Raw genomic sequence first — 27,623 nt, forward strand, 5'->3', positions numbered from 1 at the left:
ATGCCTTCCAGGGTGAGATTGGATATATATTTAGTGGGTATGGAGGGAAGGGGAAAGAGGAGAAGAGCAGAGAGGCAGAGAGAGACAGAAACAGAAGAGGGAAGAGGAGAGGTAGGGAGAATGGAGTAAGGCAGAAGCTTCCTCTTCTGGAGGAGAGATGGGAAAAGCCACATTCCCCTGATCTCACTGCTTCCTGGCCACCCCTCCCAAGTCCCTTCGTGTTCTCATTTTTTCACTCAGCCGATCTGTACTAGGTGACAGAAGGGGAAAAAAAACCCGTGAGCTGTGAAAAGCCACCATTTGTCCTTTTCTTGCTCTGACCTCACAATGACAGATGCCTGTGCCATCACATCTCTGGCTGAGGTTGCCTCCTCTCCTTACAGTGCAAGCGGGTTCGTGAGGTGGAAAGTGGTTGGAGCTCTGTGCTGGTGAAAGAGACTGTTCGGACTTTCAAGATCTGCTGGACTCCAACATAGTAAGTTTCCCTCCAGCTTTGTTGCCTTTGATTGTTGTTGTTGTTGTTGTCTGTGTATTTATTCATTTTCTGGCTTGATTTATTAGCTTACTTTTTCATGTTTTTTTTTTTTTACTCTGTTTATTTTGTAAGTGTATAGGAGGAGAATTCAAGACAGAAAGTCTCTGTGTAGCTATGGCCTTCCTGGAACTCAGTCTGTAGATATGGCTGGCCTCAAACTAAAAGATTACCTGCTTTGCCTTCTGAGTGTTGGGATTAATGGCATGTGCCACCACAGCCCGGTAGTTTTTATATTTAAGTTGTGCATCTTGGAGTATAACTTTTATTATTATTATTTTATGTGTATGAGTAAATTGTTTTCTTTCTTTGTGGGTACCAAGAGCCTCGCACCTGTGGAGGTCACAAGAAGAAGACAGATTAGCCAGAACTTGAATAACAATTGATTGTGAGCACCATGTGTGTTGGGCCTGGAACCAGGGTTCTCTGAAAGAGCAGGAGGTGCTGTTAAACACTAACTCATCTCTCCAGAACCTCTCTCTTTAGTTTTGCTTCTTCATTTACTTTTGTTATGTGTTCTTTGGTCCGTTTCTCTTTTCTCATATCAAGCCTTTCCTTGTTATGGCGTACCATATCATAGGAACAATTTAGTCCTGGCAATCGCAGGAACATCTCTAATGCATTCTGAGCACTTGATCATGTGATTAACCCACGCAGCTATGCTTTCTTCTCACACGACCTCCTCCACATTCCTAGGAGACTCCTCTTATGTTGAGGACCTCCTCCTGCTCCCATGTTCCACATATGAGAGAAGAAAAGTGACACATTTGAAGGACTGGCTTTTCCCATGTAGAGCGATCTTCTCCAGTGACAACCATGTTCTTGAGAGCCCCACAGTTTCATCCTTCTCTATGGCCGTCTTTATGTATGACTGTGGCACTCTTGCCCTTAATTCTGTTTCAATGTTGTTTTGTCAGGCTAAATGCGTAGAGATATCCTTGCAAGGATCCTTGGGAGCATATTGTAACCATGAAGTATGGCCTGGCTTATGTGAATTTGGTGAAAAGTATTAAGTAGTATTATTAAGGACTTTACATCTATGTTCATCATGGAAATAGCCTCTGTTTTTCTTCATTGTGTTTTCCTGGTTTTGGCATGAATGAGTTTGGAACTGCTAAGGACCTTTCTATTTTGTGGAGTATTGAGGAACACTGACATTTGTTTTCAAGAGATTCGAAGGATTCATCAGTAGGTTTGCCTGCTCCTGGGCTTTCCTATGCAGATTCTTTCCTCATAAATATTTCAATCTTGTTCTTTATCAAATCTTCTTACTTGAATTTATATCAAGAAGTTTCTCAATTCCATCCACATTTTCCAGTCCATGAGGAGGACTCTCAAGGTTTTCAAAAACAGATTTCTTTGGGAGATGGGTTAGCCTGGAGAGACAGCCCAGCAGTTAGGAGCATGGACTCTTCTTGCAGAAGACCAGTTCTGCAATCCCATGACAACATAACTTCCTGAAGTGCCGCACCTAGGGGATCTGTTGCCGTCTTATGTCTTTCCAGGTCATAGAAATAAAATTAATCAAAAAGACTTATATCACTATTTAAAATTATATATAGTACACGTGAGTATACATTTAGGCGACCTCAAGTGTGTGTTTGTGTGTATACATATGTGTGTGTGTGCGTGGGCGTGTGTGTGTCTGTGTTTGCCCTTGTGATCATCCACGCATGTGTTTGGATGCCCTCAGAGGTCAGAGGTATAGGATCTCCTAGAACTGGAGGCAGTGATCCACCTGACCTGGGTCCTGAGAACCAAACACAGGTCCTCTGCCGAAATAATAAACCTTCTGACCTCCTGAGCCATCTCCCCACCACGACACTCTGGGTTTTCGGGGTTTCTGTTGTCTCATCAACTTCTCATGCATATGATTTTATTAGTATCTTGTCTCTCAATGAGTGTTCAGCTCAAGTAAGAGGATGATTCTCCTGTCCAATCAGTGGCTCGTAGCTTCTGCGACCCTTTGTTTTATTCTCTCCGTTTCTGGGTGAATCCGGCCAACCTGACCTGTGTTATGTTCTGCTGTCCACTGCTTTGGAAGGTACTTCCTTCCCTTCCTGAGCACTACGTAGCTGGTTAGGTTGCCTGAAATATCGGTGACTCTTTTTCTCTTTGGAATGTAGGAATTGATAGTGATAAACATTCTCATTGGTGTGATTTAAACTGTTTGTTTAAAGTTCCCGTTGTGTTTCAGCGAGAACCTGGCCATGGAGGAGGTCAGAGAGACCCTCTACTGTGACAAGGAGACATTTAGCAGTATCTTTCAAATGCTGACAACTCTGGGACGAGGAACCTTTGCCACAGTTAAACTGGCCTTTCACATGCCCACTGTCAGCTACGTGGCTGTGAAGATTCTGGCAAATGTGAATGGGGACTGCGCCCGGAACAACAATGAGGTTGACATAATGAGATCCCTCGTTCATCCGCATATAATCAGGTTCCTTCAGGAGGTGCAGACACGGGACATGACGTATCTCATAATGGATTACGCCTCCAAAGGGGACCTGTTGCGTCAGATTCGCAAACCGGGAGGCTTACAGGAGTGCGAGGCTCGAAGGCTGTTTGGACAGGTAGTACAGGCAGTGAAGTACTGCCACGACAACTGTATCGTCCACAGGGACATTAAGGCAAATAACATCTTGATCGACGCCTCTGGAAATGCCAAGCTCTGTGATTTTGGCCTGGCAGTCAGAGTTGTCCCTGGGACAAAACTAAAGACTTTCTGCGGCACTCTGGCCTACTGTGCCCCGGAACTCTTTGGAGTGGAGCCATACGATGGCTATGCCAGCGATGTTTGGAACTTAGGCGTGCTCCTCTACTACATGGTGGCCAGGCACCTTCCGTTCCAAGCGAGCTCTCCTATGGGGTTGAAGCAGCAAATTTTGGCTGCAAACTTCAGCGTTCCTCATCATGTCCCACTTGATATTTTCAATGTAATTGTGGAAATCTTCATGATCAGCCCCAACAGGAGGCCCACCATCAGTCAAATCCTGACGCGCCCCATGATCAGGGACAGCCAGGCACGGGCATCCATCCAGAGTCTCCCAGGCACCCTGAGCCCTAGCATTGTCGGCACCATGGCAGGTGAAGAAATACTTGAGTGTCTAGAAGACCAAAAATTTAATCAGGCGACGGCCACACACCTGAGTCTGCAATACCAGGCACCCGGGGGAGACAGCTGCCATCACCGGGTGAAACCCACAAAACCCATGGAGCCAGGCCTTGTCCTCAACCTGGCCGATCTTCACACCTTTTCTGGGACTCTCAGGAAAGCTGCTGAGCCTACTTCCCCAACCTTCATCGTGCCATCTGAGCCCCAGGAGAAAGAAGATGGGAATTCCAGGCAGGGTGGCAGAAGGCATAGCATGCCTGCCACCCTGTGCTGCCAGCCAAGGAGGATCCACCTTGCCCACCTATCCCACCTGCGCTGTCCTGTGGCTGATTCCCTCATGAGCAGCAGCCTGGACAGCAGCAAGAGTTTCTCTCCATCGATGATCAGGTTGTGTGGCAGCCTGACGGCGAGTGCCCAGCCATCCTGCTCTCTGTACCACCCTCTTGGGGCAGACCACAATGAGGCAGCAAATGATGCAGAGAAAGGCTGGAGCTCACTGGGGACGGCTCTGCGTGTAACCCCCAAAGGCTCCTCCCTTGGAGACACACTGCAGGAAGAAGTGACCACCAGACAGGAAGAGGCCATCAGCCATGGTCAGCGCCAGGATGCCGGGCCAGCTTCCTCCCAAAACCAGAGGCATCAACGCTGGAAGAGGGTCAAGAAAACCATTGTCAATGGCTTCCGACACCTATGTTGCTGCCTGCCTCCTGCAGAGAGTAACCATGCCTCCCATGAGAACCAGGCTCCACAGTCAGGGGATCCTAGAGGCACCCACAGAACCAGGTGAGCACCTTTCTCACTTCATCTGATTTGTACTTTTCCTCCTGTCCTTTGTGATAAATGATGCCTGTGTCCACTCGTGGCACACTGTGAGCATAACAATCTGTCACTTCAGAAAGACCAGGTGTCCCCTGCAGTGTGACCTCAGGCTTGTTGAGCAACAGGGGGACAGCAGAGATGCTGAGTGAAGCAGGGAGAGGTGGGGCAAGGCCAAAGGAGGCAAAGATTCCTTGGAGGACCAGTCAGGTACTTGGGCGCTGCAGGGCAGTGCACTAAGTCTTGTGTGTTTTGAAGTCACTAAGAGTCTCCTTCCTGTGCCTTTCTCTTTGAAGCCCCGAAGAGGTCAAGCCCCAGCTCAGTGGCTTCTGAGCCACGGGTTGGGGATCGGTCTGGATGAGATTCAGACAGCCCCCCTGGGGACCCATGCCAGATGCCCAGGACACTGTCTGGCCACAGGCACCTCCCGCAGAGGAAGCGCTGTCTACTCCAGAGAACATCTATCTCTCCAGGTAAAATCCCAGGCAGGAAGGGTAGGCTTCCCACAGGGTCTAGCTCAGTGTGGAGGACTGAAGTGCAAAGGTGCCCTAGGCTGTCTTGTGGAACAATAGCGCCTTGCCCTCTCCCCATGCCTGCGGAAACATCAGAAGAGGTGCTCTGGGTAGTGACTGTCCTTTGCCCCTTTTCTCTGCAGAGAACATGGTCTTCTCCATAGGGTGAGACTTCTCTCCCCCAAGGAGAGTATTCCTAGTCAGCCTGCCCTAAGTTGGGTTGCCAGGTTGAGAATGTGTCCTGCAAGCAGCCCTGTAGGACCGACTCCTCTAGAGGGCAGGCTCCTGCAAGAACCTTTAGCAGGAATCCCCACAAGTCATCCCAGCAGGTTCCATTGCTTGAGTCCTCAGACTCAAAGCTTGGGAAAATCTGAGCTGGGGAGTGAGTGACCCCAGGGCAGCAGAGTCCCCCCTCTCCACCAATTCTGCCTTCCAGCTACTCACCTCCTGCCTCTGCCTGCTTGCTCCTTCAAGGCCACCATTCTCATCAGTGACAACTAGCTCCTGCACTTACCACCATGTGCCACACCATGAGGGACTGGTAGGTGTCAGATTGGAGTGAAACCTGAAAACCTAATGAGGGGTCAGCAACCTGCTGTGCCTCCTGCCTCCAGCTTGCCTGAGTCTGCCTGAGTCTGCAACTGGCCAGTGAAATTCTTTAAGAAGGCTTCTGTTTTTCTCAGCCTTTTAAAGGTGAGCAGGCTTTTCCACTTCTTTTGGAGATGGGTGGGGTGTGCTTCCCGGAAGCTGCCTCGTCCATGCCACAGTCACATTGGTAAAATCTCATCTCGTGTTCTTTCTGCCTAGACCTTGTCAACCTGTGACAGCAAGAGACCCAGAGAAGACTGTGCGACTGGTGTGGTGGTCCATCTCTCCAGCTGTCTTCCTCATTAGAACCATCCTGGGTATCTTCTATATTCAAGAATGTGTCCCAGCATTCAGCGCAGGTCGTTGTGATGGCGAATATCCCGGCCTCTGGTGCCACTCTATTCTCCTGCCCCTCCCCCCAAATTTTATTGCGAAGTCTCCTGACTCAGATCCCTCTCATTTCCCCTTGGAGTCGCTGTCGTTTCCAGATACAGAAGTGTGGCTTATCCGAGCCCCTCCCGACTTTGCCACACAGTGGTGAGTGGTCACTCTCACCCCACCTGCTGTGAGTACCCCCCCACACACACCATAGAAACTGAACCCACCCCACACTGTGAACTAGAACTGTAGACAGCCTTTCTGATAACCCGGACAATCAGCCATGTTCTGTCTAGCCCAGGCTGGTTTCTTAAGTCCCAGCATCGTCTGGCCTCAGTTTCTTGAGTCTGGAACTACAAGTGGGTGTCACATGTTCTTTTGTTTTGGAGAATCACTTTTAGTTTGTTTGTTTGTTTGTTTGTTTGTTTGTTTTTCAAGACAGGGTTTCTGTAGCTTTGGAGTCTGTCCTGCTGTCCTGGAACTAGCTCTTTTAGACCAGGCTGGCCCTCAAATCACCTGCCTCCCGAGTGCTAGGATTAGAGGCGAGCACAGCCACCACTGCCTGGCTTTGTTTTGGAGAATCTTAACATCCTATGCAGTAGTTAAACTCGGATCTTTCTGCTTCTACCTCCCAAGGGCAGCTACCGAGCCCAATTTTATACAATGCTGGTGATGAAATCCAGGGCCCATTCATACTAGGCACAAACTCCATATCTGAGCCTGCCTCGTCCCTCGCCTGCCTGCCTTAAACATTACTTAGCCATTTTGATGGGGATTAGATTTAATGTCAGCACTCAGGAGACTGAGGCAGGAAAATGGTAGGCTTCGCGGCCAGCATGAGATAGGGAATACCAAGCTAGCATCACACACAAAGGGTCTGTCTCAAGAAACAGCCAGGAGCCGGGTAAAGCCAGGTCGTGATGGTGCAGCACATGGGAGGCAAAGGCTGGTGGATCTCCGAGTTCCCTGCCAGCCTGGTCTACAGAGTGAGTTCCAGGACAGACAGGGCTACACAGAGAAACCCTGTTTTGAAAAGCAAATATTAAAAAACGAAGCAAGCTAGCCAGGAACGGTGGCACGTGTCTGTTTGCAGTACCTGGGAGGTGATGCAGGCTGATCAGGAGTCCTAGGCCTCACACAAGCCCCACACAACAGAAGTTAGTTGAGACAAAACTCAGGGTTTTAGCATCCTAGCCTAGAAAAGCTGCTTCTTCTAGCTCCGGCCTCCCGCTTTGCAAAGGATCTAGCCAGCCTCTGCCTTCTCCCTTTCTTTCCTCAGCCTCAATGGGTGGCATGTGCCTCTCTCTGGCTCAAAGACTGTTAAGGGCAAACTGGATGGCAAGAGGTGCCGATGCCGGGTCCTTACCGGCAGCCCTCAAGCTGGAGAAGCCACCTTGCTGGCATCGTCAACAGAGGTGGGAGGAAGACTCACTTGCCATTTGTAGAGTTCTTCAACCCTGTCCTTGTCTGTTCCCCTTCACTGCTGACTGTCTGTACCTTGTACTCATGGTCGTCTATTTTCTTTGCGAAAGCATATGACTCTTAAACCCCACAGTGGCATATCTATTGTTTCCTTCTAATGAAGAATCCTTTCTTTTTCTCTCCTCTTGTTTGGACTCCGGTTTACTGTATGTAGTCCCGGCTGCCAAGGACCGTCGATCCTCCTGCCCTCAGCCAACTGAGTGTAGGTGGTATAGGTATGTAACTTGTCTCAGTGTATTTTAGAAGTTTTACTTTTTAAATCATCTATGTAGGGTTGGATATCCTTGGTCTTTTAATTCTTCTGCCTCCGCGTACAAATGTAGAGATTACAGGAATTCCACACCAAGCCTGGTTTGTTTGGTTCTGGAAACCAAACCCAGGTTTCTGCATGGTGGGCAAGAGTTACCCCAACTGAGTCACACCTGGAGCTCAGGCAGGCTAGCCTCAGACTAGGTATTTCTCTCTGTAGCTGAGAAATACCTCCTGATGGAACTGCAGATCTTACCCATTGACCCTGATTTTTCTCTTGCTCTCTCTCTCTCTCTCTCTCTCTCTCTCTCTCTCTCTCACACACACACACACACACACACACACACACACTTTTTCTTTTAGCCTTTCTAGATGACCTGTTTTTCTGACTGAGAGTCTTTAGAAGTTGCACACACAAGGGGTGTACCTGGACACCACTCTTCCTCTGAAGGTAGTGAGCTGTGTTCTGGGTGGGCGGGAGGAAGAGGAGGCTGTCCCAGTCATGTGTCATCTCAGAGTCCCCAGACTCTCCCCTGTGTATCCAGGCAGCGTTGAAGGTATGTTCTGACCAGAAGCCCTCGAGTCGCCCGCAACTAACTCCCTATGCACCTGCGTTAAACAAAATGGAAGTCACCAGCCCTAACCAGCCTGTGTCCTGAACTCAGGCTGATGAAACTAGGAAGATGGAGCCTCACTCCCACTGCTTGAAAGTTTAGTCACCTCACCCCTTGGGGCAATCTCCTATCCCTCACATTTAGACAGTTCTAGGGAGTTTGTGGTTTTGTCTTAAAACTAGATGGTAGAGCTAGGGTGAAGGTGTATGCCTATTATCCCAGGACTCTGGAGGTTTAGACTAGTGACTAGCCATGAATTCAAGGCCAATCTGTTCTCCATGAGGCACAGTAGTCTAGGCTTTGGTGGCTCTCTCTCTAAAACACAGAAAGTGAACGACAGGACTAATGCTCAGTGTGCCTAGCATACACACTGGCTCTGGGCCTGGCTTCTTTAGCATAAAATGAAACCAGGTGGAGCATGCCACAAATCCCGGCATTGGGGGGCAGACACAAGAGGATCAGAGAGTCAAGGCCATCTTCCAACACAGAAAGTTGGAGGCCAGTCTAGGGGGAATGCCACTCCTTTTGAAAACCAACAGCACCTACCCAGAAATCTTAATGCCCCAATCTGAGAAAACAGTGACATAGCAGCCCATTCCAACCACGTATTCCTAGTGAATCAAAAGATCTTTCTGACAGAGAGAAGAAAATATGGCTTCCAGATGTGCAGGGTTATTTTCTGCGACTCACATCTGGAATTATCCTGAGGGAATTGAGTTCATCCTTGTGCACAGCGCTGAGGACTGTTGGGTAAGTACTCCCTGCTGGCCCTGTGGGAGGCACTGACAGGAAGGTTTGGGGAGCATGGATACCTCCACCTGTGCCAAAAAGAAAGGCAGGAAGGCTGCTGGCCCTGCCACCCATCAGAAACTCTGATGTTGTGCTGCCCCCTTGTGGCACTTCTATACCAGCTCCGTTTTTTTTTTTTTTATTTATTATGTATACAATATTCTGTTTGTGTGTATGTCTGCAGGCCAGAAGAGGGCACCAGACCTCATTACAGATGGTTGTGAGCCACCATGTGGTTGCTGGGAATTGAACTCAGGACCTTTGGAAGAGCAGGCAATGCTCTTAACCGCTGAGCCATCTCTCCAGCCCAGTTCTGTAGTAATAAGAGCGGCGGGGCTTTGTTCCCAGCACCCTGGCCGCCTGCCCGGCTAGCTTATGCCCGAAATAACAACACACAAACTGTATTCATTTAAACACCGCTTGACCCATTCTCTTCTAGGCTAATTCTCAAATATTAATTTAGCCCATTTCTAATCATCTGTGTATGGCACCCCAAGGTGTGCTTACCAGGAAGATTCTAGCCTATGTCCATCCTGGGTCGGAGCTTCATCCCGGGAGCGGGGCACGGCATCTCTCTCAGGCGTCTGCTCCCGAGAGGAGAGCTGTGGAGACTCTGACCTCACTTCCTCTTCCTCCCAACATTTTGTTCTGTTACTCCACCCACAGGGCCAAGCAGTTTCTTTATTGGCCGATGACCTTCCTCCATCACAGTTCCGTTTTAATGCGCCTGGTTTGCTGGGGTCTCTGCTTCAATTCCTGCCACAAACTGGGGTGAGTGGGTTTGCTCAGAGTTGGGGTGGAGGGAGGCTTCCACTGCTCTGTACCCATCTGACGTGATTCTATCCTTCTTTACTTCATTCCATTTCTACAGTATCCTAATAAAAGAACAAAATAGCTGTCATAGATGTTCTGTCCAGGAGTTGTCCCTGAAGAAACTTCGTAAACTACATTGCTGCTTCTTCCTGGCCCCGCTGTCTATAATGAGAAATGATTGGCACTAAGCAAGAGTGTGAAATCGACGCCCTAGGTGAGATTCAGAAGCACAAGAAGCCCGACAGTGACTGTCTGTCTGTACAGTGTCTAGTTACCTTGTTTGGTATGTGTTCATGTGCAGAATCCAAGGAAAAGACCCGGCAGGCTTGCTGAAGCTGGCCACCCCAGCAACTGGAGATGGAGACAGGTGAATCTCCATTTTTGTTCTGTTGTTGTGATTTTTTTCTTTTGGGGACAGGGTTTTTCTGTTTGGCCCTTCCACTCTAGACCAGGCTGGCCTTGAACTCATAGAGATCTGCCAGCTTCTGACTCCTGAATGCCAGGATTGTGGGTGTGTGCCACCATTTGAGGCAGATGCATTTCCTCCTCAGTGGCCTTGAGAAAGCCTGTGTTAAAAAACAAGGTGCCCAGCATTCGTGAAGTGACATCTGACACCGAACACCTGTGCTACACACACATACCTTGAGCTTGCAAGTGTGTGTGTCTACGGACACCGCTGCACACTTACACAGTGTTAGCATATAGTGTGTGAGTGCATCTGCACACACTTAAGTCAAAATAGTGTGAGGAAGCACAAGGACAGCCTGGGGCGCTGTGGACCTTTAGTCCCAGCACTTGGGAGGCAGAGGCAGGCAGATCTTTGTGACGTCAGTTTGATCTACAACTGCAGAACTTGCTGTCCCAGGAATCCTGGGCTACCCACTGAAGTTGGTCTATAAAAAAAACAAACAAGGTGAAGGGAAAAGAGGAAGCAGTACAAAGTTAGTTGAAGAAGCAGGTAGAAGATCTGACCTCCTCTGCAGGAGCATCCTGCTGGCCAGACCTAGGAGAACGAGACAGGACGCTGCTGCTGAGAACACTTGGTGGTCCTCTCTGGATGCTAGATGGTTGGCAGAGCCCAGCAAGCCAAGCCCTGGGGTATCTTATTACTGCTGAGTAGAATTCAGTTTGTGGGCTGACAAGGTGATCCCAGCTTTGTTAGCACTGTGGGTCACCTGGATGTCTCACTTCTCTGCAGCACGGGAGTAGATGCCTCTAGAAGCCAAGACCCTGCACTAGGGAGAAAAGAAGGCCACCCTGATTGATTCTACTGGTGCTAACCCCTGCTTCTTCCCCAATCATGGCAATATATGTTTTCTATGTTGGAAATAAAATGGCATTGTTAAATGAGCTAGCTTTTGGTTGTTTGGATGCAGGGCCTGTTGTCTGAGAAATCACATCTCCATCACACACAGGAAGTAGAGAGGGAGAATTAGCTGTAAGTAGAGAGGGCAAGGCTTTAAGTTCTCTAAGCCCACCGACAGTGACATACTTCCCCTAAGAGGCTCTTGTGCTACAAGTTCCATAATCTCCCGAAACTGCACCACCAACTGAATTTATAGAAGACATTTCTCTTTCAAACTACCATGCCCACTGGGCTAATCCACAAGCCCCAGGGTAATCTTTAGTTCTAAGGAACCCTTTGCTACAAAATTAAGTCTCAAAAAAAAAAAAATCCAAAAGGAAGGCTGGGCATGTGGGTGCATCACTTTAATCCCAGCATTCAGGAGGCAGTGGCAGATAGCTCTCTGTGAGTGCCAGGTCTACATAGTGAGACTCGGTCTCCAAAATAAATAAATAAATAAATCAGGCGGTTACCACCTGTAAATTGAAAAGAGAGAGATTTTTGCCAAGTGAGATGATGTGCGCTCTAGTCCTTGTACTGGGGAGTGGAGGGAGGGAGATTTATTGGACGTTATCCTTGGCTAATTAGCAAGGTCAACAAGTCTAGGATTTGTGAGATATTTCTGTCTCCACATAAAGAAAGAGCCGGGTGGGGGTGATACACGTCTTTAATCCCAGCACTCGAGAGGCAGAGGCAGGAGGATCTCTGTGATTTGGAGAGGAGGTCTAGGAAGAAAAACCTTTTCGAGCCTTTCCTGATGATCCCTTGGACTCTCAGAGCAATAGAAAAGCACTAGCCAGGTGTAAATGCCTATAATCCCAGCTCTGTGGAGCCCAAGCAGGAGGATCACAAACTCAATGGCAGCCTAAGAGCCCGTCTCAAAACAAAAGCTGGAGGTGGAATTCAACAGCAGAATACTTGTGTTGCATGCCTGCAGCCCTGGGTTTGAGACTCAGCAGAGCAGAAACTACAGGATAAGAGCGGTCTTTGTGCCCATTGGGCTGATAAACTGCTCTGCAGACAATATTCCTGTCAAGAAGAACCATGTCTATAACAAGTTTAAATGTTTCAGGGAATACAAAATAAGTGATTAGAAATGTAAATGTTTAGGGAAATGTAAATGACTTTTGTACATTCAGGGCTGCTGCTTCTTCTTCATCGTCTTTGTCTCCTTCTTATTCTTATTCTTATTCTTATTCTTATTCTTATTCTTCATCTTGGTATTTTGAGAGAAGGTTTCTGTGTAGCTTTGGTGGCGGTCCTAGCACTAGTTCTTGTAGACCCGGTTGGTCTTCTGCCTCGCGAGTGCTGGGATTAAAGGCATGTGCCACCAACAGCCAACCATACAGGGCTTCTTTTTCTGACTTTCAGGTTTTTTGTTTGTTTGTTTGTTTGTTTTTTGGAATTTCATGTTGTCAAGGCTGGCCTTGAACTCACTATGGAATGAGGCTGGTTTTGATTTCCTTTCATCCAGTATTCATTTCCTTGCATTCAGTATTTTGAGTTCAGACATGTGGCAGCAGCCTACCTTGTGTGTATGTGTGTGTGCACCTGTGGTCATGCGTGTATGAAAGTGAGGGAATCTTGTGGGTGTCTTCCTCTTCTCTCCCCAGCTTACATTTTGAGACAAGGACTCTCACTGACCCTGGAGCTCACAGACTGGCTAGGCTGCTGGGGAGGAGCTTCAGGGATCTGCCTGTCCCAACTGTCCCCAGCTTTTACATGATGCAAGGAATCTGAACTCCAGTCTTCATGCTTACACAGCAGGCATTTTACTGACCGAGGCTTCTCCCTCGCCCCTCTTTCCAACCTTTGCAAAGTCTGAAGTTGCTTCCCAATAAGAAAGTGTTTTAAAACTGGACTGATAACTCGGCGGTGGTGGCACAAGGTCTTTGGAGGCAGGCAGAGGCAGGCAGATTTCTGTGAGTTCAAGGCCAGCCTGCTCTACAGAGTGAGTCCTAACTGCTTCCATCACTACTTAGATGCCATGTCTTGAAAAGGCAAAATTACATAGATAGATAAAATAAAATAAAAAAGCTCCAAATTTAGACCATACAAGATAGCGACACATTGTCTCTTGAGTGGTAGGATTGCACGCATGTGCTACCACATCCGGCTTTATACAGAAACTTTGAGGGCTCAGTTGGGGTAGGCGCTTGCTACCAAGCCTGATGAATTCCATCCTCTAGACCTCCATTGTGGGAGGTGAGAACAGACTCCCTTGGGTTGTCCTCTGGCTTCCACATATGCTCCATGCCACGAATATTCACTCATAAACAAATAAGCACATAATAAAATGATGATAAAAGGAAACAGGACCAAGCTGGGCATGGCGACACGTAGCTTTAATCCCAGCACTTAGACATGATCCTTATACTTTTAGACCTTGAACTTCTGATTCTTCTAAGTTGAAGGAGAAGGATCAGAACTCTCAGGCCAACCTTGGCTCAACATTTCCCAGTTGGAGGCTAGCCTGGGTTATATGAGACATGGTTGTAAGTAATAAAGAAGTGGACCTAGAACCCGTGTGATGCCCGTATGCCTGAAATCTCACCAGCTGGGAGGCAGACAGAAGGATTATAAATTCAAAGCCAGCCTGAGTTACATACCAAGTTCCATGCCTGCCTGGACTGTATAGTAAGATCCTGGCTCCACAAAAAAACCCAACAAGGATTAGTTGAATATGGCAGCACATGCCTTTAATCCCCGCACTCAGAAGCAAGAGATCTTTGTGGGTTCAAGATCAGTGAATATATGGAGTTTCAGGACTACAAAGAGACCCTCTCAAAGCAATGACAAAAAACAAAATCAATAATTGACTGAGGGAAGAAAAGGGAGAAGGAGGTAAAGACATCACGCACTAGTTGAGTATATGTACACACACATGACCATACATGGTACATACATACATACACACACACAGACAAGCTGGGGTGGTGGCACATGTCTATACTTGAGTTCTTCCAAAGATCCTGCTTATACGATGTCCCTATTGCAAAAATAAATCTAAACGTAAATAAAAGAAAAGATTTAAAGTAAGGACAGTTAAATGCACCATGGGATCCCCTACATTATGGAATAATATGGATCTGGGAAGATGAATAAAAATTTCTTAGCCAGCCTCGGTGGCACATGCCTGTAACTCTAACACCTGAGAGGCAGAGACAGGAAGATCAGAAGTTCAAGGTCATCCTCAGTTAAATATTGAATTTGAGGTCAATTTGGGTTTCAAGAAATCATCTCTCAAAAATGAATAAAACCTTGCAGTAATAGCCTCAGTTTTTAAGTAGACACACCTGGCGAGACAGAACCTCAAAGAGTTGCCTTCACCAGATTGGCCAGCAGACATGACTACAGGGTGTGTTCTTAATTGTTAATTCATGCAGGGGAGCCTAGGCTCATTGTGGTGGATAATGTGATCCTGGGACAGGTGGTTCTGTTGTACAAGGAAGGTAAAGACAGAGAGACAAAGCCAGTAAGCAGCCTTCATCCATGGTCTCTGCTTCAGTTCCTGCCTCCAGCTTTGAACCTCAGCTTTCCTCATTGATGGATGGTGAAGTGTAGTAGAAAACAAACCCCAGTCTATCCGAATTGCTATCAGTCATGGCGATTATCACAGCAGTGGAAACCTAACTAGGAAAGACCCAAAATGTGAGTAGACCTCTCAGCCATTTCAGTCCCTTGGGGGAGCCTCCCATTGACTATCACAATAAAGACCAGTATTTCCTGAGGGTCTAATTCTCTATAGTGGTGCAACCACCCTAGAAGATTCCAGCCAGGGCTTGTTAAGATTAATCCTTTCTGGTCCTGACTGAAGGCAGGTTTTGCTGTGAGGCCACTCTACCTTGAGACCAAATAAGGCTTGGTCCCAGCCATCCATCCCAGAAGGCTGTTCATGTCACCCCTGAGAGATCAGCAAGGTCAAAGCACTGACAAGAGTCAAAGGTCACCTTCCAGAGCAGATCTAGAGCTGCAAGTGGCTCTAGCAGATGTGATAATTCAAATGGACTTATAACAGACATCGATAGAAAATTCCATCCAAACAGAAAAGAAAATACCTTCTTCTCAGCACCTCATGGAACCTTCTCAAAAATTGAGCACATACTAGGTAACAAAGCAAACCTCAACAGATACAAAAAATTTTAAACACCCCATGCATCTTATCAGATCTCCATGGCTTAAAATTAGACTTCAACAGCAATGCTAATTCCAGAGCCCACAAACACACGGAAATTAAACAATGCTCACCAGCCACAGGTCTCCTTGCCTTCCAGCTTGCTGGATGAAAGCAGGCTATGTAGATTCAGGTAGGGGTTTGGGGAGATGCGGTAGTCCTTTGGGAGCTCAACCAACAGTGACACCCCAGGGGTGGTTGGCAGGGGCACATTGTCCTTCAGGAGGCTTCTAACAAAGACTGGGGCCTCAGAGCCCCACAGCGGCTGGGTGTGGAGTGAGCTGGGATGTTGGGGGATGCAGACTCATGAGCTCCCGGTCACCCCAGAAGGGCCCAGCAGTGGTGGTAGTAAGGGATTGTGGCTTCCCTCAGCAGGTTGCAGTTCCAGAGCCAGCATCACCACCTGAAGACACCTCGCCAAGGAGGGAATTGGCAGGTTGGGCACCTGCCTGGAGGGTACCCAGAGGGGAGTCTCCCAGGATCTCAGGTTTCTTCTGGCTCTGGGTATGCAAGGCTAACTGGAGCAGTGCAGTGGACAGGGAAGGTCCGCTGAGCCGTAGAATGAGGGGGCACACCCAAAAGGCCCTGCTGGCCACTGGCACTTCATGCAGCAGAGGACTGAGCAGCAGCTGGAGGGAGGCAGATGGGCCCAGAATGTCCAACAGCAGCAGGATGTTTGGCTCAGGCGGGAGTCCCTTGCCTCGATTGGGAGCCGTGGCCTGGGCAGCAATGAGTGCTGCCAGCATGCTGCAGCCAGTAGGACCTGGAGCACAAAAGGACACACCAAGGTGACTGCCACCCACCGCCAGGCCACCTGCCCTCTGTTCTGCAGCCTCTGCCATCTCTGCTGTCTCATACTCCAGTACTGCAAAGCCCCTCAGCTGCCCACCCTGGTCACATGGCAGGTGAAAGAAGGTGGGCACATCGACCGGGGACAGTGCCTGGCCCAGGGCATCCACATCATTGAAGCCAGGTGGCAGGTGGTCCACACAGAGGCACCGGGAGTGCAACAAGGCAGGGGACAGCTGCCCAGCATCTGTGCGATGCACATACAGTCTTTGGGGGCCCCAGTGGTTTGCCCGGTAAATCAGCCTTGCCCTGGCAGCCGAGTCTTTCTTCATGTACTCTGCAAAGCCATAGCCCAGAGAGCGGCCTGTGGGCTCTCTGTAAAATACGAAGCAGCGCTCCAGGCTGCCAAAGGGTCACACCAGCTTCTCACACTGTGCCTGGGTCACGCTGGGCGGCAGCTTGGCCACACACAACAGAGCATGTGTAGGCTGCAGCTGAACTGACAGCTCCCGCTCTAGAAGCCGGCTCTGGTGGAAGGCCGCGATGGCAGCTTCACCCTGCTCCCCTTCCAGCAGGGTCACGAAAGCTGTCCCTTTGTATTTGTCCACCAACTGTCCTTGAATTCATAGTCGCTCAGACGATCGCGATTGCCTACTTCCTGGTTGATCAAGTCCCCCGGAAGTCCCCTATTAGTATCATGGCAGCAGTTACGGAACTGGCACTCAGTAAGGTCCAGGCGCTTCCGGATCTCTTCCGGTTCCAAGGACAGCAGCTCCTGTGCAGCTGCTCATCAATAGGCGGTCCACAAAGTTTCCCCTTTGGCCTCCGCCGCCAAGTTGACCAGCGGCCAGTGAGTCAAGAACTTTAAATCTTTGAAGAAAGAATTTGAAGAAGACACTAGAAGATGGAAAGATGTCCCATGCTCTCGGGTAGGCAGAATTAACGTAGTAAAAATGGCAATCTTACCAAAACCAATCTACAGATTCAAAGCCATGTCTATCAAAATCCCAGCAAAATTCTTCACAGACCTCAAAAGAACAATACTCAACCTCATATGGAAAAGCAAAAAGTCCAGGATAACCAAAAGAATCCTGTACAATAAAGGAACTTTTGAAGGCCTCACAATCCCTGACTCAAACTCTACTACAGAGCTACAATACTGAAACCGCCTGGTATTGCCATAAGAACACACAGGAGGACCAATGGAACTGAATCAAAGAATGGATATCAATCCACACACCTGCAAACACCTGATTTTTGACAAAGAAGTAAAACATAAAATGGAAAAAAGAAAGCATATTCAACAAGTGGTGCTGGCATAACTGAATATCAATATGTAGAGGAATGAAAATAGATCCATATCTATTGCCATGCACAAAGCTCAAATCCAGAAGGATCAAAGACCTCAACATGACACTAACCACACTGAACCTCATGGAAGAAAAAGTGGGAAATACACTTGCACAGACTGACACAGGAGACCACTTCCTAAATATTACCCCAGTAGCACAAACACTGAGAGCAACAGTAATAAATGGGACGTCCTGAAACTGACAAGCTTCTGTAAAGCAGAGAACATGCATGGTCAACAAGACAAAATGGCAAGCTACAGATTTGGAAACTATCTTCACCAACCCAACCACCCCCCATCAGACAAAGGGCTGTTCCACAAAATATACAGAGAACTCAAGAAATTGGTCATCAAAGGAACAAATATTCCAGTAAAAATGTGGTATGGAACTAAACAGAGAACTCTCAAAGGATGAATCTAAAATGGCTGAAAGACACTTAAGGAAATGTTCACCATCCTTAGCCTTCAGAGAAATGCAAATGGAAATAACTCTGATATAACATCTTATACCTGTCAGAATGGCCAAGATCAAAACACCGATGACAGCATATTCTGGAGAGGATATATGGTGGGGTAAATGCTACACTCCTGCATTGCTGGTGGGAGTGCAAGCTGATACAGCCACTTTGAGCATCAGTATGGTGATTTTTCCAAAAATTAGAAAACAACGTTCCTCAAGACCCAGCAATACCACATTTGTATATATATATATATATATATATATATATATATATATATATATATACACAAATATTTATATTTTGGATATATATATATATATCCAAAAGATGAGCAATCATACCACAAGGGCATGTGCTCAACTATGTTCATAACAGTATTGTTTGTCATAGTCAGCACCTGGAATCAACCTAAATGGCCCTCGACTGAAAAATGGATAAGGAAAATGTGATACATTTACACAATGGAGTACTACACAGCAGAAAAAAATAATGACATCTTGAAATTTGCAGACAAATGGATGGATGTAGAAAGCATCATTTTGAAGGAGGTAACCCAGACCCAGAAAGACAAATACCATGCACTCCCTCATGAGTGGACATAAAGCAAAGAAAACCCAGCCAATCATGCACAAACCAGAGAACCTGGACAACAAAGAGGACCTTAAGAGTGACACACATGGATCTAATGGACATGGCAAGTAGGAAAAGACAACTCCTGAGTAAATTGTGAGCATGGGGGTCATAGGAGAGGGTGGAGGGGAAGGGGAGGCTGGGAGGGGAAGGGAGAAAATTATATCTCACTAAAAACGATAAATGATTGAAAAATATAGAGCTTGGAGTGGATAGCTGATCTTGTGGTTTCGTCTTGGGTTCGACTGGCAGGACAAACAGGCAGTGGAGACATTTGGAGAAGGTGGGGTGTGGCTGTGAGGGACTGGAGGTCAGACGGTGACAACAATGAGAGCCCTAGCAGTAGAAGAAGGCTCAATGCAGGTGTCCATAGCTGGTATTTCTGAGGCATGAGATCATAAAGGCCTGGAATTAGAACAACACTAACTGTACCAGGGTTTAGAATCCACATAGACAGAGACACAAAACAGAATTAAAATCATCAAAGGGGCCATGAGAGCTAAAGGAGTCTATGAACACTCAAAAAGGTACTTGGGAGTTGCCCTAGCTCTGAGGTCTGCTCTAAATTTTTCATTTGCATTCTCAAGTATTTTGGTGGTTATTTGGTTTATTTTGGGAGGATTTCCCCCTCTACTTTCCCTAAAATATTGGCCCAGAAGATCAGGTGTCATTGAAGAAACCACATGTGCCAACCCCCTTCAGGAGGTGCGGATTCCGGGACCACTGATGGATTTTTTTCCTCTGATCACTTTGAACATATCAACCCACTGCCTGCTGAGGTCCTAGTTTTCTGTCTGGTGGGAAATTGGATGAAGAATTTATGGAGAAAATGTGACAAAGTCTATTCCTCTCAGCCCCGAAGAAGTTAGTCACTTGCCCTGGAGTGTCCTGGGAAACAGAGCATTGCCACAGCATCCCAGAGTCAGTCAGAGGCTACCATGTTATTCTGATCAATGTGAGTCTACTAAAAAAGGAAGTGATTGCTTTGAGGATATATGTGATAGGTTCCATGAACCAAAAGTCATGTCAGTATGTTAGGGTCTGTGAGAAGTGGACCATGCTCCCCATCCACTAATAGATGGGTGTCAGTGTGTGCCAGTTGGATTTTGTCAACTTGACACACGCTGGAGTAATCTGAGGAAGAAGGAACTTAACTATCTAATAGGTAAGTCTATGGGGAATTTCAATCAGTGACTGATGTCCCTAGGCCGGGGATCATGGCTGTATATATAAAATAAGCTGGCTTAGAGAGTCAAGGACAGCAAGTCAGTAAGTCGCTTTACTCCATGGTACCTGCTTTGGTTCCTGCCTCGAGGTTCTGGTCTTGACTTCCGGCCCTGACTTCCACTCATGGTAGCTTCTGATAGGAAAGTGAAAGGGAAGTAAAGCTTCCTTCCTCCAGTTGTTTTAGGTCATGATGTTTCTTCACAGGAAGAGAAAGCAAGTATACAGTGTCCATACCCGGTGAAGGACAACTTCCAGTGCCTGTTATAATTCACATGCTCCCACCTACTATGATTATTAAAGTGGAAAGGGTTTCTATTAGGGATTGGATGTGTAATACCCAAGGAAGGATCCTGTGTTTGAACTCTGATCCCTAGCATGTGGACATGTTTCAAAGTTGGGGAAAACCTAGTAAATAAACCCAGAAGGAAAAGGTAGGTCATGGGGTGTTGAAGAATATTATTTTAAGGTGTGTGACTTCTGTTTAGGTTGCACTTGTTGAACTCTGTGAAGCTGTGATGCTTTGCCTGTCTAAAACACCTGGTAGGCTAATGAAGATTTTAACGGCCAAACGTAAGTCAGGAGAAAGAATAGGTTGGTCAGTCACACAGAGAGTATAAATGGAAGGAGAAATCGTAGAGGAAGGAACAGAGAAAGAGCAAGAGAACAAGGAGAGGAGGATGCTAGGGGAAGCTATCCAGTTACCCAGCCACTGAGTAATAATCAAAGTAAGATACACAGAGTTTTGTTTTTTTTTTATTAAAAAAAAAGGCTAAAAAGCCCAGAGCCAGAGTCAAAGGTGGACAGAAAAATTCAAAGATAAGAAAAACTGGAAAGGAACAATCCAAGCCAAGACTAGGCATTGTAAGTAAGAAGAAGCTACTGTGTATAATTTAATTGGGAGCTGGGTGTCAGGTCCCCAAAAGAACAAAAGAATGAAAAGAACAGACACGATCAACAAAAAAGGGAGATACAGTGAAGGCTAACTGGGTGTAACCAGCCTCCCCAGGCCCCTACCTGCCAACTGACCAGGGTAGCCTTCCTGTACTTAGGGACAGAATGTGAAGAAAACCAGTGATCTAAGCCAAGCCATCATTGGTCCATTTCTTGCTCTGACCTCACAATGACAGAACCCTGTTTCTTAACTGCTCTGGCTGAGGCTGCCTCCTCTCCTTACAGTTGAGAGGCTGATCTTCAGTTGAAATAGTGATTTAGATAGAAGTGAGCTGGTCCACTTGGTGGATATTTATTAGCTGTTGAATCTGAACACAGTGAGTTTCCTTCTAAGGTCACAGATTTGGGGTTTAGAGGTTTGTGTTTCCAGGATTGAAAATAACCCTTTCTTCCTTTCTTTCTTCCTCGGTCTTGGGTGTAATTTGGGGCAATTTTTATCATCTGCATCAATTAGATGTTTACTCTATTTTAACCTTTGCTTTTAATATTTTCTCTGGGTTCATTCCTTCGTTCACCATTTTAAAACATTTGTTTACATGGACTCTCCAACATGAGTATTCTGACAGTGACATTGACCTTCACGCACATGGAAAGCTTTGACCACATTCCCCTGATTTCACTGCCTCCTTCCCACCCTTTCCAAGTCCCTTGGGGTTCTCACTTACTAACTCAGTCAGGTACTTTTCTAGTCCAGGCCAAGTCATGTGGACTCCTGTCCAGAGGACTGACAGGCACACTGGATGGTGTCCTAAGGAAGGGCAGCGATGGATTTCTGCCTGTGCTCTAGCAGAAAGCCTCCTCCAAAGTGGTTATCTTAGGATCTTCCTGGCAGTTCAAAGTCAGGGCTGGAGAGGGCCAGAAGTAACAGTTAGATCCCATTTTGGGATGCTAATGATGGAACAGGGCAGCTGAAAAGGATTCAAGAACAGAAAACGTGAAAGTCTAAAAAGAACCTGTTCTTTGAGGAAGAGAGGAAGTTTCCTTGGTGGGACATAGCACACCAAGTCCCTCCACTATCTTCTGTCCTTCTGTGTGCCTGAAACTGGCCTTTTGTGGGACGTTTTCATTTTCTATCAGGGGACAAGCTGATTGCAGTACTAAAGCTCGTGTGTTATCAGGCACGGGGTGGGGGCAATAATCATTTGGAAGCAAAGGATCAGTTCTGTTGGCCAGAGACCTCAAGGAACACATTCTTGAACAAAACTACCTAGTGCTGGGATGTTCTGCCCAGCACTCCAGAGACCCACCCCAAATACCTGTCCTTTTGGAAAAACAGGGGGACATTTTGTTGACAAGGACTGCCTTTATTTGATTATCACAAGCCTGGGCTAGAGGAAAACTCTTTCATCTCATCCTTTCTTTATTTTTGCAGACAGGGAGCCTCTCAGTGTGGCTCTGGCTGTTATGGAACTTGGTTTGTAGACCAGGCTGGCCTGGACCTCACAGAGAGCTGCTAGCCAGTAACTAAGTGTGTAATGTGTGCATATACGATGCCTTAGGGGAGTGAACTTTGTATTGACAGAGAAGGAAAGTCTTGCTTGAACTCTCGTAAACTTCCATCCAGTTTCTTTGGCTTCTGCCCCATAGCTGGTTCTGGGTGGGTCCTGTGAGGTCCATTTAAAGGGTAAATCTGTTGATTACTTAGGCAAGGTGAAGACAGCATAGCTTCAAGAACACAAAAAGGCTGAGTGCCACCCTCCCACCTCAGGTGTTGATGTCACACTCATGACACACTTGTGTCCATTGTGATGAGGAGCAGCGGGCCGCTTCCTGCCACCCGGCTAGCTTTGCCTGAAATAATTACACAGAAACTGTATTCTTTTAAACACTGCCTGGCCCATTAGTTCCAGCCTCTTATTGGCTAGCTCTTACATATTGATCTAACCCATTTCTAATAATCTGTGTAACACCACAAGGTGGCTTACAAGGAAAGATCTTCACCTGCATCTGTCTGGAGTGGGAGAATCATGGCGACTACTTGACTCAGCTTTTCCTCCCAGCATTCTGTTCTGTTTACTCTGCCTACCTAATTTTCTGTCCTTTGAAAGGGCCAAGGTTAAATTTCATTTAACCAATGAAATTAACACAAAACAGAAGACTCTCCCCCATCATTTTCCCTTTTTCTGCTTAAACAAAAAAGAAAGGCTTTCACTTTAACATAGTAAGATTACATATAACAAAACAGTTATCAAGCAAGAATTACAGGTACAATATCTATTTTGTCCTTTATCATAACTAAGGAAAACTATAACTATCTATCTATTCTTCAACTCCATCAAAGACTCCAGAAGGATATAATATTACCTAAGTAAATGAGAAGTAAGCAACTTACAAAACTCTAGAAATCACAGAGACATCTCGCTGCCTGGACAGTCACCCAAAGTTCCTCTGTACCGTTGGGGCATCCATCTTCAGCCTACAGGCCCATGGTATCCAGAGCCATTTCCATGAAGCAGGAAATTTCAAAGGCAGTTCAGTCACTATCTGTTCTGTCCTGCAGAATGTCTCACAGACTCTTTCATGAATCAGGAACCCCGAAAGATCATCTCACCTTTAGGCAAGTTCAGCAGTCCTCTTTCTACTGGTTCTTTGTGTCCAGTCCAGTATATGCAACAGTCCAGGCAAGAGCAGTTTCTGGCCGAAATGGCTATCAAACTCCATAAGGAGCCTCTTCGATGCCCATCTTCCTCTTGAAGTAGATTGGTGCTGCCAGAAGCAGACGTGTCTCATTGTCATGAAAAGCCCTAAGTTATTAAAACATCAAATGCCATATTCTGCAGTCTTTGAAAGATATGAAGAATGTCTATCTAATTGAAATGTATCTCTATTCATCTAGAAAATCTAACGAACATGACTACAAATTTGACTATTATAGATGATTATCCATTAACAACCTATATACATTACATTTTTAAATGAACTACACAATCACAATACCTTAATCAAGATTAGAAATATATACATATAACAAAATTGACCTTAAAATCCACAAAACTGCAAATTATTCATATCTCTATCAGTCCATGTCCTGTGTCTCACAGCCAAGGTTACTTTTGAAGCACTGGGACCCTCAATATGTACAAGACAAAAGCAGTCCTTGCCCTTCTGTTTGCTTTTGCTTTTTGGTTTGGTGAGAGAGGGTCTCCTGTAGTACAGGCTGGCCTCAAGACCACTGTGTAGCCAACAATGACCTGAACTGCTGGTCCTCCTGCCTCAACTTTCCTAGCTTTAATAATTGCCATGTGCCGGGCCACAGTGGTGCATGCCTTTAATCCCAGCAATCCGGAGGCAGAGGCAGCTGAACCTCTGTGACTTTGAGGCCAGTCTGGTCTACAGAGTGACTTCCAGGACAGCCGTGATTGTTAAATAGAGAAACCCATCCTGACAAACCAATAAAAAAAGCCAAGTGCTCACCTTTATAAGACTTTTCTTGTTTTTCTGTCAATTTAATGGCCTAACCCGAATCTACCTGTATTTTAATTACTATCTTCTCCCCAGGGCCTGACAGTCAACACCTCACCACATAGGCTGAGGCCTAGCGGGATTTCTGGTCCCGCTGGTACCAGCTTGGCCACAGTCACCAAATGTAAGTTTTAACTAAGCCTCTTTTCTTCTATTTACCAATAAAGACTTGGGAGTCAGAGCCGGGCAGTGTTGGCACGCCTTTAATCCCAGCACTCAGGAGGCAGAGGCAGGCGAATCTCTGTGAGTTCGAGGCCAGCCTGGTCTACAAGAGCTAGTTCCAGGACAGGAATCAAAAGCTACGGAGAAACCCTGTCTCAAAAAAATCCAAAAAAAAAAAAAAAAAACAAAAAAAAACCTTGGGAGTCAGATGTTGGGGTGATAACCTGCTAGCTCAGAGAGGCCAAGAAGCAACGAATCTACTTTCCTATTTGGACAGAGACCCAGCAAGAAAAGCATCTCTTCACTCATCCCAAACTAAAAAGACCCTGAATAGCTAAGTGTCTCCCTACACCTTCCTGTGCATCTCTCTCTTCCTATATTACTGGCTACTTTGTTCTTCCTTGGCTAATTCTTGTCAACTAGTTGCTCACTCCGCTCCCTGAGTTTCTTTGTTTTTCTTTTCTTTCTTTATTTCAGTTTGTTGAGACAGATGGATAGGCATGCCTTGGAGAGTGAGATTGGATATTTATTTAGTGGGAATGGAGGGAAGGGGAAAGAGGAGAAGAGCAGAGAGGCAGAGAGAGACAGAAACAGAAGAGGGAAGAGGAGAGGTAGGGAGAATGGAGTAAGGCAGAAGCTTCCTCTTCGGGAGGAGAGATGGGAAAAGCCACATTCCCCTGATCTCACTGCTTCCTGGCCACCCCTCCCAAGTCCCTTCGTGTTCTCATTTTTTCACTCAGCCGATCTGTACTAGGTGACAGAAGGGGAAAAAAAACCCGTGAGCTGTGAAAAGCCACCATTTGTCCTTTTCTTGCTCTGACCTCACAATGACAGATGCCTGTGCCATCACATCTCTGGCTGAGGTTGCCTCCTCTCCTTACAGTGCAAGCGGGTTCGTGAGGTGGAAAGTGGTTGGAGCTCTGTGCTGGTGAAAGAGACTATTTGGACTTTCAAGATCTGCTGGACTCCAACATAGTAAGTTCCCTCCAGCTTTGTTGCCTTTGATTGTTGTTGTTGTTGTTGTCTGTGTATTTATTCATTTTCTGGCTTGATTTATGAGCCTACTTTTTCATGTTTTTTCTTTAATCTGTTTATTTTGTGAGTGTATGGGAGGAGAATTCAAGACAGAAAGTCTCTGTGTAGCTATGGCCTTCCTGGAACTCAGTCTGTAGATATGGCTGGCCTCAAACTAAAAGATTACCTGCTTTGCCTTCTGAGTGTTGGGATTAATGGCATGTGCCACCACAGCCCGGTAGTTTTTATATTTAAGTTGTGCATCTTGGAGTATAAATTTTATTATTATTATTTTATGTGTATGAGTATATTGTTTTCTTTCTTCGTGTGTACCAAGAGCCTCACACCTGTGGAAGTCACAAGAAGAAGACAGATTAGCCAGAACTCGAATAACAATTGATTGTGAGCACCATGTGTGTTGGGCCTTGAACCAGGGTTCTCTGAAAGAGCAGGAGGTGCTGTTAAACACTAACTCATCTCTCCAGAACCTCTCTCTTTAGTTTTGCTTCTTCATTTACTTTTGTTATGTGTTCTTTGGTCCATTTCTCTTTTCTCATATCAAGCCTTTCCTTGTTATGGCGTACCATATCATAGGAACAATTTAGTCCTGGCAATCGCAGGAACATCTCTAATGCATTCTGAGCACTTGATCATGTGATTAACCCACACTGCTATGCTTTCTTCTCACACGACCTCCTCCACATTCCTAGGAGCCTCCTCTTATGTTGAGGACCTCCTCCTGCTCCCAAGTTCCACATATGAGAGAAGAAAAGTGACACATTTGAAGGACTGGCTTTTCCCATGTAGAGCGATCTTCTCCAGTGACAACCATGTTCTTGAGAGCCCCACAGTTTCATTCTTCTCTATGGCCGTCTTTATGTATGACTGTGGCACTCTTGCCCTTAATTCTGTTTCAATGTTGTGTTGTCAGGCTAAATACGTAGAGATAGCCTTGCAAGGATCCTTGGGAGCATATTGTAACCATGAAGTATGGCCTGGCTTATGTGAATTTGGTGAAAAGTATTAAGTAGTATTATTAAGGACTTTACATCTATGTTCATCATGGAAATAGCCTCTGTTTTTCTTCATTGTGTTTTCCTGGTTTGGGCATGAATGAGTTTGGAACTGCTAAGGACCTTTCTATTTTGTGGAGTATTGAGGAACACTGACATTTGTTTTCAAGAGATTGGAAGGATTCATCAGTAGGTTTGCCTGCTCCTGGGCTATCCTATGCAGATTCTTTCCTCATAAATATTTCAATCTTGTTCTTTATCATATCTTCTTACTTGAATTTATATCAAGAAGTTTCTCAATTCCATCCACATTTTCCAGTCCATGAGGAGGACTCTCAAGGTTTTCAAAAACAGATTTCTTTGGGAGATGGGTTAGCCTGGAGAGACAGTCCAGCAGTTAGGAGCATGGACTCTTCTTGCAAAAGACCAGGTCTGCCTCACAGCAATCCCATGACAACATAACTTCCTGAAGTGCCGCACCTAGGGGATCTGTTGGCGTCTTATGTCTTTCCAGGTCATAGAAATAAAATTAATCAAAAAGACTTATAGCACTATTTAAAATTATATATAGTACATGTGAGTATACATTTAGGCGACCTCAAGTGTGTGTTTGTGTGTATACATATGTGTGTGTGTGCGTGCGCGTGTGTGTGTTTGCCCTTGTGATCGTCCACGCATGTGTTTGGATGCCCTCAGAAGTCAGAGGTATAGGATCTCCTAGAACTGGAGGCAGTGATCCACCTGACCTGGGTCCTGAGAACCAAACACAGGTCCTCTGCCGAAATAATAAACCTTCTGACCTCCTGAGCCATCTCCCCACCAAGACACTCTGGGTTTTCGGGGTTTCTGTTGTCTCATCAACTTCTCATGCATATGATTTTATTAGTATCTTGTCTCTCAATGAGTGTTCAGCTCAAGTAAGAGGATGATTCTCCTGTCCAATCAGTGGCTCGTAGCTTCTGCGACCCTTTGTTTTATTCTCTCCGTTTCTGGGTGAATCCGGCCAACCTGACCTGTGTTATGTTCTGCTGTCCACTGCTTTGGAAGGTACTTCCTTCCCTTCCTGAGCACTACGTAGCTGGTTAGGTTGCCTGAAATATCGGTGACTCTTTTTCTCTTTGGAATGTAGGAATTGATAGTGATAAACATTCTCATT

General features: G+C 46.3%; 1 protein-coding gene and 1 pseudogene across 1 annotated transcript; one reads left to right on the forward strand and one right to left on the reverse strand.

Moving 5' to 3' along the window:
- LOC121441420 (sperm motility kinase 3A-like) lies at positions 1-6,104 on the forward strand. Its single transcript, XM_041642546.1, has 4 exons — positions 1-12; positions 384-475; positions 2,730-4,430; positions 5,783-6,104. The coding sequence occupies exons 1-4, from the start codon at positions 1-3 to the stop codon at positions 6,102-6,104; spliced, it is 2,127 nt and encodes a 708-aa protein (XP_041498480.1).
- A 9,373-nt stretch (positions 6,105-15,477) lies between these two features.
- LOC121441421 lies at positions 15,478-27,616 on the reverse strand (annotated as a pseudogene).
- Between the last annotated feature and the right edge of the window lie 7 nt (positions 27,617-27,623).

This window comes from Microtus oregoni, unplaced genomic scaffold, assembly GCF_018167655.1.
Source record: "Microtus oregoni isolate MIOR12 unplaced genomic scaffold, Mior012 000077F_ref0000221, whole genome shotgun sequence".
Taxonomy (NCBI): Eukaryota; Metazoa; Chordata; class Mammalia; order Rodentia; family Cricetidae; genus Microtus; species Microtus oregoni.